Here is a 13,687-nt window from a genome sequence, read left to right on the forward strand (position 1 = left end):
CATAAATAAATAAATAAATAAATAATAATTAAAGGTGCTAATAATTAAAAAAAAAAAAATTATATCTCATGAAAGGTTACAATTTAGTATAGTAAAACCTAGGCAGGTCATGGTTACTCTTGAGACAGGCATGAGTCCTGTTCTTCAGAATCAGTGTTAGCAAAGGGGTATCTTTTAAAAATATTACTGCAGTGCACCGTGCAGTCCTGCAGCCTGTCTCCTGCTTCAGCAGTGTTTGGCATGTGCCTTGTTCCAGCCTCTGACCACCCTCCAACCTCTTTTCCAGTCACAACCTTCTGAACCATCTTCCCGGCCATCCTCTGCCTCCAAGGTCGACCAACGCTGTGTTTTGAGCTTAGTTTCCTATTGCATGTGAATCAACCATGAGTTCCCAGATGTGTGAGAATTATTCCACCGCGCTGGAGGCTGCCGTCAATGGCCTGGTCAACCTGCGTCTGCAGGTCTCCTACACTTACCTCTCTCTGGGCATCTATTTTGACCGCAATTATGTGGCTCTGGAGACCACTTCTTCTGTGAGTTGGCTGAGGAAAAGCTGAGGCCTCCAAGTGTCTCCTGAGGATGCAAAACCAACACCGCAGCCGCACCCTCTTCCAGGAGGTGCAGAAGCCATCCCAAGAGGAGTAAAGCCCTAGACGCCATGGAAGCTGCCATGGTCCTGGAGAAGAACATGAACCAGGCCCTTTTGGATCCGCTCCCATCTCTCTGACTCCCTGAAGAGCCAATTCCTAGATGAGGAGGGGAAACTCATCAAGAAGATGGGCAACCACCTGACTAACCTCACAGGCTGGCCAGCCCCCAGGATGGGCTGGATGAGTGTCTCTTGGAAAGGCTCACCCTCAAATACAACTAGGAGTCTCTGGAGCCCCGTGGCCTTCTTCTGGAGGGGCCCCTTTGTCATTCCTCTGGTGTCAAAGCTTCTGCCTGAGCCTTTCCCTGCAGTCAGCAGGCAGCTTTTAAACCACCCTGAAGCTCTCTCCCAAGTCATGAACCAAACAGAAACAAGAAAGCATTTTGCAGAAAAAAAACATTTTTTAAGTGCTCTTAATCCTGAAAGCTTTCCTCCCAAATGTTACATCTATTGGTGTGCTGGTAAACTAGATCTCAAATAAAAGAAAGCACTGATTTGTAGTGTTTGCCAATTTTCATGGTGTAAATGTTCCCACCATGGCCAGTGCCAAGCCACCAATGTTCACAAAACTCCTGAATATTAGATTCAATAATCAAATCTTGCAAGCAGGTAAGACCTAGCTCCAGCACATCCATGAAAGCAAAATCTTATTCACTTTATAAGCCTTTATTAGAATCATACAAAGGGCTTTATGGAAGCTTGCATCTTCATCCATAGGTGAAGACAGGATGTGGCAAAGGGAAGACAGTGATTGCTAAACTCCCTATGATAGAGATTTAATGGGCTAGCTCTCAGGGACTAGAGATTCAAGGGAGGGAAGAGACCCTAAATGTTTTCAATTCATTTTTTCTTTGTATTACATGCCCCTTGCCCTCCACTCCCCCCTTGCCCCAAGTCATTTGTTCAGAGAGCACTGGGATAGGTATCTTAGAGTAAACTACTTAGACATGTGAGAACAGTGCCTTGGTTTTCAGCTTTTCTTGAATTCAAAGCCTTGCTTGGTTTCATCACATAGATCTGTAAAAACTCCTCTCATAGCTTCCTTCTAGCTGTAAACTATAATGTTGATTGGCTTCACCTTCCGTTTATTGTTCTTACATATTTTCAGAAACTGCTCTTGTCATCTAGCTCAGCAGCTTAAATAAGTTATACTTTCAAATACAGTTAGTGTTTGGTTCAATACAATACAAATGGCAGAGCAGGGCTTAGCAATGAAGTCTCTCTAGTCCCATGGTCCACATACATAATTCCCCAACAACTGTATTCCTGCTCCAGAAATTTCATAGGTGTTGTATACCTTTGGCATAGCCTCCTTTCTGGATTTATTTATTCAGACTATCTGCCATCCAGGCAAAGTGGAGCTACAGTTAATATTTGTAGGAAGAGCCCACCAACCCAGTAATTTGTGCTAAACCAGAGTTTTTGGAAGGTACAGTTTTTTCCCCTCATTTTCCTTAGTTCCCTTCAGCAATTTCTTCCGGTAAACACTTAACTCCAAGGCTCTCATCTTCCTAGAATTAAGCCGATATAAATAGATTCTTGTGACTCCAGCTTATTATCCCTTCCAACTCTATTAGGTCACAGCTTGACACACAATATGATTTTAGAAACCCACGCCACGTGACTGACTAGAAATATAGTGCCTCCCAGAAAGACAAATATAACCATTGATTTTGATTTTGCCCCTACTCTTTGAGTGTACTGATGCATGTCTCTAAGCAAGTGTATCCCAGCATTTTAAAAGTGGTCTTTTGAAAATAACCCTTTGGAATCCACCATGGGCTTAAATGGGGTAATTAAGAAGGAACATATTTAACCTTAGCATGAAATACAACACTCAAGTCAAAAACTAAATTAAAGGAACATGATAGCAGCTCTCACATGCAGTAGCTAGACATTCTTATTGCTTTCAGGGGAAAATGATATTTTAAAATCGGGAAATTCTATCAGAACCACATATTTCCTAGACATTGAGATAGAAATATTAATACTGGTAGATGAAGACTGTCAACAAACTGTAGGTCGCTGTCAAAACTACTGTTCTTCAAAGTGAATACCTTCCCATTCTGACCTCCGTTTTAGTCCAACCTTGGTCTTTCGGGCAGCTGAATGAGTTCCAGGACATCTCCAGAGGCCAGATCTGGGAAGTCAATGAATAAATTGTATCAAAAGCCGAAGAGTTTCCAGTCAGCGTGTTCTTCTGGCATAGCTGTCACCAGAAGGACAAAGGTAGCTATCACATTAATATGTAAAAAACAGGAAATATCTTGTTAATAAATCCCTAGCATAAATTTTATTAACAGTGAATGGTAAATCACCTTGCAATTGCTAGTGGTCCATAGACTAGGAAAAATGAGAGCAATATTCACTTTATTGTGGTGGTCTAGAGCTGGATCTGCAATATCACCAAGGTATGCCTGTATTAGCTGTGTTGCATTGGGCAAATTACTTATCACTCTCTGCGTTGGTTCCTTGTCTGTACTTGGGGGATACAGGTTGATGTAAAGATCCAAATGAAATAATGTATGCAAAGTTATGATCCTTAGCAATGAAGGGAAATATAAGTGGTAAAAGAACAACAAAAAAAATCATTTTAGAAGAAAAAGTTGCTTGAAAATTTTTTAATGTTGGGCACAACTTGGTGAATACCTCTGATTTGGCCAGTAAAATATTGGCCGAGGAAGACTCTACCCCAAACAAGCAACTTTACCTAGAGACAAAAGGATAGCTGCTCTATTTAAAGAGGTGGTAGTGGGTAGTACATTACATTTTCGTAGCTAAGCAAAGATTGTTAAATCAACTTGGATGGAAAGGCCCAACATTAGAAGATTCTGTGTGCGTACATATAACTGGAAGTGTTGGGGGAATAGTGGGTTTTATACAGGGGTGTTTTGTTTTGTTTTGATTTATTGCTTTGACCTCTTAGCTATCCACTTGGTGATCTCTTAGGGCCTGAGCTTTTGTTAGTGTGGTAATCTTTTGAATAATTCATAAATATTCTAATTCTCCCCTTTCCTGACACAAACGGAAGGACTGCATTTCTCTATCCCCTTTGAAGTTAGGCATGTCCATATGACTTAATTTGGCAAATAAAATGCGAGAGGAAGTAATGAGACTCACCTCTGATTTTCTCTATTTTGGTGACTAAGGAAGTACAAGTTGAAATGGAATCTACATCAGCCAACTCTGCCAGTTGGAAATGGGACATGCATCATGAATGAGAAAAAAAATTGTGTTAGCCAATGAGATTTTGGGGTTTGTTACTGAAGCAGATGCTAAGCTATCCCAGCTAGCCTAGGCAGTGTAGGGCCAGGTATCTACTTGTGGATGGACATGGATTCAGAAGTAGCTAGGCGACACAACTGAACAGCCTAACTGATACTTACAAAGAATGATTCTTCAAAGATAAAAATAGCCCACAAAAAAAAAAAAAAAGGAAGAAAGAAAGAAAGAAAAAAGAAATGAAACCCTTCAGAATCTATGTCCTGAGAGCTCTTCCATTTGCACCAGGATTTGCTCTGCCTCTAGCTACTGCCTAGCTTGGGAGCTTGATCCATAGGCTTTCCCTTTTATAATCCCCGATTCAGATAACTATCATTAGCAAAATGAGACTGTGGACTAGTAACTTCTTCCATTATCACTTCTTACATCTCTCTACCTTGCCAACTCCCTATCTCCCTACTTCCTTCCCTTCCTTCTTTCCTAAAAAAAAAATTAGCTGAATGAGTGGCTAAGTATGTTCTAGGTATTGTACACATTTCTAGAAGTGCAAAGCCAAATAACTGTGATTTGGCCTCAGAGGAGCTTCTATTTAGTTAATGGCACAGTCTGACCTCCCTAAATAAATAATACTAACATAAAATGGTAATGTTATACTTGAGATATTTGCTGAATAACATGCAGGCTTGGAAATAACATGGAGTGACTATGATCTTATATGGCTAAACCTTGAACTTTCAATCAATCCAAACAATACACAAACATCTTAGTAAGGAGATCTGCAGTTAGTAGTAGTCTTTCAAAGTTTGCTATGTCATAAGTACGGGAATGTCTTGAGTAGGCAGAGACCTTTATTTTGAAACAGAAAAAAGAATGATTAAATACGTAGAGTATTTGAGGAATGTATGAAGAATGTCTATTTCATTCTGTTAGGGCAGGATGTAGACCTTTCCAACTCACATGATCTTCTCAGTATCAGAGCAATCAATCATATCTGAAAGTGACAATAGGTGGAAATAATCAAATAACAAAGAAGATACATAAACATTGTTAAGTGATTTGGGCTCTAGCCAGGAGTTACCAATGTTAGAAAATACTTTGCAGATGATTGTACACTTAAAAGCCATAAACACTGACTGATTAAAGAAATTTACTATCTTAATTTTAATTAAGTTTTCTTAGTCCAAAGTAGAATTGCAATGAATGTAAAAAACATGTATGGAATGTGCTTTCTTTTTTATTCAGCAAAGCATACATTTTTTAAAAACATAAAATCATTCAAGAAGACCAGCAAACATGCCACAAAGCAAACCAAACACAGCTAAGTTTCCCTGATGATAACATGTTGTGACTTTTTATTTTGGCATGTAGAGGTCATGGAAACTCACAGACTTACAATATACGCACAAAGATTCTAAGTGCTTATTTGGAACAAAGAATTTTGAGTTGTAAAACCATGAATGGCTTATAGAATGCAATTTACTAAATTAGTCTTTGTTCTTACAAAGTAATCTTATCCTTTGACAGTTGAAAATATATATAATCTATATTTTTACAATCAGTGACCCACAGTCACTGATTAATTTTCATCATTGGTGGAACTGGCAGAGTTTTCACTCTCTTCAGCTGGTGGGCTGTATCCCCGCTGGCTTGGGATAGCAGGAAGCACTCGGTTTGTCCGTAGAGGTTCTCCAGATAGAACTGGGAGGAAAGAATAGAATGAAAAACTTTCAAGGTTTGCATCTCTCAGAGTCTCACAAGGAATGATGGCAGGAGAACTGTGTTATTTCTGAAGGAATGGAGGCCCTTCTAAGAAGCTTTTCTTGGGGAGACCTAAACTGCAGGAGAAAGCCATGTATATCTATCTATCTATCTATTCAGGCTTACCACGTGTAGTCAGGGATGCCAAATATGCACAAATACAAGGCGGGGCCAAGTTTGATCAAAACATGATCAGGCTGTTGGTGCCTAGCAGAGCCTTCTTTTCCTTGGGTGGCGTAGCCCTTGATGGTCAGGTCAGCACAAGGCTCTAAATAAGCCCCAAGATGTTTGTACTGTGCTTTTATGCAAAAGTCAAAAGGTTCTCAGGTTTCTTTTAGGAAAAGCACTGTACCTTTCCACTTCTTTTTCATAGAGCTACAGTTGATCAAAGATCTTTATCTTCCCGTCTCCTTAAATTTAATTGTGAAAAGCAAAGCCCCTGGGTTCTGCCAAAGAAAATCCCGTTACTTTGGCTTCCCCAAGCCACACCAGGATTCAAGGCTGAGTGATTCTTCCCTTAATGAGATGTCTTTGTGACTACATTTCTGCTTAAAGACAAGGTCAGACGTGAATTTCATTCAATGATTGAATTCACACCATCCAAAACTCTCCCTTTAGACAAATTAGTAAGGGCAAAGGAAATAATCTGTCAAGGCAGAGATCTTAGTTTGTGCTACTAACTCTGTGTGTGACTTTGGACAAATCTCTACCTCTCCCTTTCCTTATCTGAAAGAAAACAGAGTTGTACTAAGACTGCAGGGTTCTTTGTTTTTACCTAAAGGGTTCTAGAACTCTTGCTTCATCCCATTTGAACTGTAGCCTGGGGCAGAAAACATATATTGGATATTTACTCTGTGCAAACAGCTGCAAAGGGTTTTATGTACATTATCTCATTTAATCCTCTCAACAGTCTTATCAGGTTGCACTACTCTTATAAGCTAAGTGAAGAAACTGAAGTACAGAAAGGTTAAGGAACTTGTCTTAAATAGGGCAGCTTCTAAATCACCTAACCTCTGCAATTAAGAAGATGTGGAGAGAGAGAGAGAGAGAGTGTGTGTGTGTGTGCGTATGTGTGTGTGTGTGTGTGCATGTGGATGTGCACACAAGTGCTTGAGTACATGTTATAAAGGAGTGGGTTGGGATAGGAAGAACAGGAAGGAAGGAAATTAAAATCAATGAGTAGGGGCTTCCCGGGTGGTGCAGTGGTTGAGAGTCCGCCTGCCAATGCAGGGGACACGGGTTCAAGCCCTGGTCCGGGAGGATCCCACATGTCGTGGAGCAACTGGGCCCGTGCACCACAGATGCTGAGCCTGCATTCTGGAGCCCATGAGCCACAACTACTGAGCCCGCGTGCCACAACTACTGAAGCCTGTGTGCCTGGAGCCTGTGTTCCGCAACAAGAGAAGCCACCGCAATGAGAAGCCCGCACACCGCAATGAAGAGTAGCCCCTGCTCGTCGAAACTAGAGAAAGCCCACGCGCAGCAATGAAGACCCAACGCAGCCAAAAAAAAAAAAAAAAAAAATCCAATAGGTATTACCTGTTTCATGTGACAGCTGACTCAGTATCCTGTAATTTTGCTTCTGGCTCTGCTACTTACTACCTAAATAATGGGCAAGTTATATGACCTCTCTGAACTCAAGTTTTCTCATCTCTACTGCCTCAGAGTACAGATATAAGGATTTACAAACTCAGAATTTCTAGGCGTGGGGCTCAGGAATCCCCTTTATAACAAGCACCCCAGATAATACTTAGGCACAGGCAAACTTGATCACTTGGTGAATAGAATGTATTAACAGTTTATACTGTGAGAAGTTTTGTATAAAATAACGCTAAAAGTAAAACTGATGAACAGCATCTACTTGATTATTCCTTTCTGCTTAGGAATGCATAGCCTGTGAGTGCAGAGGTAAGACACATTTCTATCTGTCCAACATAGTAAGGAAAACAATGTCAGGAAGCCAGTCTTAAGAGAAGAATTTTTAAAGCATTAAAGACATTAAATAGTACATAGCAAAATAAACTTCTGTTATTGTTTTTATAGTCCAAACACAAAAATTCCTCCAGGGAGGGAGTATTTTTTTAAACAAGCATCACCATGTTGGATGAAGCTTTAAAGACTGTCTCTATTTTATTTTCCTGTAATTTACAGGGTTTGGCGCCTGATGTTCTCTTGAAAAAAATGAAAGTAAACCAAAATCACATTTAGCCCTGTCTAGACATGTTAACAGTGTTAACCTTTGCAAAGGAAGCTGAGGAAGATTCAAAATACTTACACTTTTGGTCTGGTAGGGGAGCCAGGTTGTTCCGGGTGAAAGGAAGATCCCAGATTTTAGGTCTGTTTGGGGAGAGAGGCTGAAAATTTTGTCCTGGGGACAAACAGTTTGCATCAATCATATGAGACTCAACCAAGTGCAAATTATAAAATCCAATGGATAAAAGAATCATAAAAGTTGTTATAGATCATGAAATTTATGATGTTAACAACAATAACAAAAAAATACTAATAGCTATACCATATTCAGTTTCTATCACATGCCAGTCACCGTTTAAATGAAAGGAAAAGGTATCAGAAATCATTTCTTGAGTAAACTATTTAAATTTTATAAACAAGCACAGTTGGCCATGTACTCTACAAAACTTGAAAGTTTGAAAAATAACATAGGGTATTAGTGTATCACATACTGGTCAATCTGGGTTGAATGAGTGGGTGATGAGTAGGATATATTCTTCTAGAGCTGTGTTTCTTAGTCCTGGCTGCACAGAGAAATTATCTGAGGAGTTAAAAAAAGATGCTACTCTGGCTAAACACCACAGCAAATAAATGAGTATCTCTGGGGCTGGGATAGGATGCCAGATTTTTGTCAGCTCCCAGGTGATTCTGATGTGAATCCAGGATTGAGACTCACTGATCAAGAAGATGGGAGCTGAGTGAAAGCACGTGGGAGATCTGGATGATCTAATTTAGATGACCAGTAGAGTTATGCTGGAGCTATGCATAACGGCTCTTAAATTTTCAGGAATTTTGTGAGCTGGTTGACATCATACTCGGTGGCTTGACATCAGCCATGGTGGGAGTATTTACATCAGGGAAATCAGCAAGTACTGATTTTTCTCTGAAGAGCCACCTATTAAACATTTATTAGCACATGACTGATTACAAGAGATGGATGTTCCAAATACCTGAAAATAGAAGGGACTACACAAAAGTTAAGTCCATTTAACAAGTTGACCAAATGGTATAATAAATAGGAGTTTGGGCTCTGGGGTCAGACAGGATTAGGCTTAATTCCCAACTTGGGCAAGTGATGTTCTGTCTTTAAATCTCAATTTCCTCATGTAAAATGCAGAAAATAATTTTATCTGTCTTTTTCAGTTGTCATAAAGATTAGGAGAACAAAGGTAAATCATTTAGCTTATAGAGTAAACAATAAACATTAGCAATTATTACAGTGTTATACTGTGGCATGTTTAACATGATCTTCTGGACAGTGGGGCATGTATTCATTTGATCTTTTGTTTAGTAGTCTAGTAGGAACCAGAATCACTACAGCAACTCTCATAGGGTTTAAGTCTTCCGTTTGGGTAAAGCAGTCCTTAGAATAGGGGAAAAAAAGCATTAGCCATGATCTACCTCCCACCTGCTTCGGTGAGTTCAGTGGTAGATTTGTAGGGGCAGTCATCTGAGCAGTGTCATTTGATGTCATTTGATGAATATTAAGCAAAATTTCTAGTCTCCTTGGTGGACATTTTGCCATTATATTTTTATTCCTTTGAACTTTGAAGGTTAAATAACCTCACAAGCCATTATTTAAAAAGAAAACATTCCTAAGTAGAATTACAATAAAACCCATATCAGTTCATACCTGATTATTCATGCATGAACACTTGAGCAGAAATTTGCAAAACCCAAAATGAGATAATGATAATTATGGATAATGCATATTGAGTACTTACTATTGTCAAGGACTGGACTAACTGCTGTAGGCATAATCTCATTTAATCCTAACAATCACCTTCCCTTGTGAGATAGGTACTATTATCATCCCCATTTTACAAATGAGGACACTGTGGCTTGGAGAAGTTCTAAATTGTCTGCAAGATCACATGATGGGAAGTGTCACCCAGGCTCTGGACCTAAAATCCACACTATCCTGCCTCCTTAGGGGCCAAAGCAATATTGATAGGATGAGAGAAGTGGCAGAGAAGGACTTCAGCAGTGATTTGGGAGGAGGTGGGAGGAGAGTTAAACTTTCTTCCACACTGGCATTTTGCTCAGTTTTGAAGGACAAGGCAGAATGTGCATAGTCCAAAGTTCTCTTATCTGTGCTGTAGGCACCTTCAGGGAGTGTCCAGCCTGTGGGGACAGGGTTGAGGACCACTGTCTTTTAGAATAAAAAGGCAGGAAACGTTTTCATTGTTAAATGAGGAAACAGAAGTGAATGAAGATTAATGATAATTCAGCACTCATCTATTGCAAACTCACTGTATTCCAGAGCCTAGAGTACAAACAGAAGGCAAGGTGCTCAGGAGGGGCTGATGGGAAGAGAGGCAGGTAAAGTTGTACTTTTGAAGGCCATGAGTAGTGCTGTGAGGGTATCAAAAAAGAAAGAAGGGTCCAGAGAGGTCAATGTGTCTTGCATCCCATAGACCTCGCTTGAACATCTGCTCTGCTACTTCCTAGCTAGCTCTGTGACCTTAGGCCAGTGGGCTAACCACTCTACTCCTCAATTTCTTCATCTCTAAAATGGGGATAAAAATTCCTCTCCTGCAGTGCTGTTGAAGGGGAAGTATGTGGTTCACTGCCACAGAGGAGGCTTAACAAGGCAGAGATATTCTTTTATGATGGATAGTAAAAATGGGTCACACCTCCTACAGCAGTCAGGGTAACTTCTACATAGGAGGCAAGTTTTGGGCTGGTTCTTAAAAGATTGTAGGAATCTGTCAAGCACACAGTGGATGGAAAGTAAAAATAACATGGGGAAAGACGTCATAGAGTAAAAAGGTATGTAGTTGTCTAGGAACTGAGAGATATTCAAGGAACTGTTCAAGGGGATGGGGGGTGGGAGGAAAGGATTTGAGACGGGAGGTGCAGAAGTTGAGAATGGGAAGTGAGGCCAGGCCACGTTGGGAGGACTTTGTTTACCAGCTAAAGAATCTGGCCTTCGTCCTGTTAAGATGCAAAGCTTCTGATGGGTTTAAACAGAGGTGGTCACAGCATCAGACCTACCTACTATCAGACCTGAGGAGGAGAGTGCATTGTTGCTGGGATACTCTAGAAAATTCTGGAGAAGAAAGTTCTCTCTTGAGGGAGAAAGGAAGTAAACACTTTCTTAGCTTCCTTGTGATAGCCTGCAAATAACCAGGCTGGTAGCAAACACCACAGAGCTTTCTGTTCAATTTTCTCTGAAAGCTGCTCTCAATGAATTAAGCTGATGTGCTCCAAATTCCCTCATTAAGTTAAGTGCCTCATCCTGCATCTCTCTCCATCTAGCCCACTGACAGGTCTCAATAAATGTTAAGCAATAATCATTACAGCTAAATGTTCAGGGCTGCTGATGTAAGCACAGGACATCAGCTGCCAGGAATTCAAACGGTAGCAATCACTGCTAGCCCGTATTATTTCTACTAAACCCAGGGCGGGAAAAGAGAAAATCCAAAGTAAAGGGACCATCCAAGTGCAAGCCAGTGGTGCCGTGGCATGATTTATAGTATCCAATTGCTTTACTACTTTAGGTTTCAAATCAAGTATGGGAGCTCAATGTAGAAATCTACTGAGTTTCAACCTGCCTAGACTAACAACTTAAACCCCTTAAGTGAACCCTCCCAACTGTACTCTGGAAGCTTCAGTAGTTCTAAAAACAACATCTCAAATTGGGTTAAAAATATTCACAAAAATAAAATCTATAAGGCAGAGAGAAATCTTTTTATTTTGGGGAGTACAGTGTAATTTTTAAGAAAATCACGTTGTAGGTAATTTGGTAAGCATAATAACAAACTGGACTTTGAGACTTAAAGAGAGAAATATGTACATTGCCATGGGATAACTTCCTATTTAGGAGGTCTGGGTGCAAGTTCTGAATATGTCCTTAGTGACATATTCAGAACAATTAGTTGTAAGACTGAGCAGATTCTAGGCCATGTAAATTATAACTGGAAGGGGCCTCATGAAACAAAATGGTCCCAGACTCTGTATCCAGAGGGTAGGAAAACTGTAGCCGAGAGAGATGACATGTCTTGCCTTATCAATCAGGGCTCATTCAGGAAAATAGAGACTTCTTTAGGCCTTTGAAACAGAGGGAATTTCATACAGAAAGGTGGTTATACTGGTTGGTGGAAAAGGTGAGAAGCCAGAGGACAGGGTAGAAGGACAATCCAGAGATTAACCACAGCAGGAAGATGCAACCACTTCTAGGCTGGAGTGATAAGGGGAAGAGTTGGTATTACCAAGGCTCAGAAGCTAGTGGGAGTCAGAACCACAGGGTGAGGGGCTTTGTGGAGGAAGTGGGAGGAATTGGAACCCCTGTTGGAGAATCCATAGGAAGCAGAGGGACACTGTGTAGAACTACACTTGTTTTCCTCTTTCTCCTGCTCTTACTCTTTTGCCAGTGCCTCTTGGTACTTGGCCAAAAGTACCTGGAAGCAGCTGCAAGGGAGCCTGGGAAGTGTAGTTTCCTGAGATACAAAGTAGAGCTGGAGGGAAGAGACTAGATCTGAGAGCAAAAAGGCAGCTGACTAGCACATTTACTTAAATGTCATCGTCTTTTAAACAAAGGTCATCTGTAGCTTGTCTCTAAGGCATAGTGCTTAGCATAGGGCCTGGCACATAGTTTAAAAAAAAAAAACCCACAAATGTGTATGTGTGTATAGTACTATGCTCAATCACTGTTCTAAGTATTTTATATGTATCAATTTGTTTAATCTTAACAGCAACTCACAGCCCTACATGTTAGGTATTTCCTCCCATTTTTGACATGAAGGAACAACGGCTCAGGGAGATTCAGTAACAGCAAGTAAATGAGAGAGTCAGAATTTGAACTCAGATAGAGTGACTTTAGAATCCCTCTCTTGGGGCAATTCCCTGGCAGTCCAGTGGTTAGGAGCTGGCTCTTTCACTGCCGTGGTCCCAGGTTTGATTCCTGGTCAGGGAACTAAATCCCATAAGCCGTGTGGTGCAGCCAAAAAAAAAAAAAAAAAAAACGAATCCCTTTCTTAACCACTGGATGTGCTGCCTCTTCATAAATCAGGATAATAGACATTATCCTTTAAAGACATTACCCATTAAAGAATGAGTGAAAGAACTAAGGTCCTTTCCGTTTAAAACTCTTATGATTTTGTATCTAAACATGAGAAGAAAATCAATTTAAAGTGAGTTGTATAATCAGTTTAGCAAATCCATGTACCTTAAAGTTCATTTATAGGCTGAAGATTCTTGGGAGTTTATCTTGTCATGACTCAGTTACCTAGAAAGGCTCCTAGTTATTATCAGCATTCAAAAACATTGGTTGAAAAAAATAAATGCTTTGGTACAGGCATGGCTAATTATTTGACATTCCCTTGGAGAATTCTGCTTCTCCTTTTCTGCTTTTCTGCCCCATAGGACTTTTCAAGTTACTTCACTGGAAAAGTGAAACAAATCCTCAAACCAATTTATTGAATTTCCTTTTATTTTAAATAATATAGAAGGTTTTAGATGGCACATGTGACAGAATCTACTAGTTCTCTATCCAATATCTATTCTCTTTTTCCTCCTAGAAACAAAAATCCAATTTTGGAGGGACGGTCACGTACCCAGTTAAAAGGATCCAATTCCCAGTCTCCCGTGCAGATAGGCATGATCATGTGACTAAAGTTCTGGCCAATGAAATGGAAGCAGACTGTGGAATTTATGGCAGATAACTTATTAATGGGAGCTAATTCAGCTGGCGGACATCCATTTCCACCCCCCCCCCCCCCCCGCCTCCTTCCTTCCTCCTGCTCTGTCAGATATTATGAAATGTGAAATGATCCAAAGGATGAAAGGCATAGGTTAAGTTGTAGAGCATACAGATGGAAGGAG

The 13,687-nt window shown here is 40.3% G+C and overlaps 1 protein-coding gene across 1 annotated transcript in view; it reads right to left on the bottom strand.

Moving 5' to 3' along the window:
* Positions 1–5,386: 5,386 nt before the first annotated feature.
* Positions 5,387–13,687, bottom strand: part of ANKRD55 (ankyrin repeat domain 55) — an 82,859-nt gene continuing 74,558 nt past the window's right edge. The window contains exons 10-11 of the mRNA XM_068532893.1: positions 7,905–7,997; positions 5,387–5,569 (exon numbers count right to left, since the gene is read on the bottom strand). Coding sequence (XP_068388994.1) covers positions 5,448–5,569; positions 7,905–7,997 — 215 coding nt within the window. The 3' untranslated portion in view covers positions 5,387–5,447. The remainder of the gene's footprint in view (positions 5,570–7,904; positions 7,998–13,687) is intronic.

This window comes from Eschrichtius robustus, chromosome 2 (assembly GCF_028021215.1).
Source record: "Eschrichtius robustus isolate mEscRob2 chromosome 2, mEscRob2.pri, whole genome shotgun sequence".
NCBI lineage: Eukaryota > Metazoa > Chordata > Mammalia > Artiodactyla > Eschrichtiidae > Eschrichtius > Eschrichtius robustus.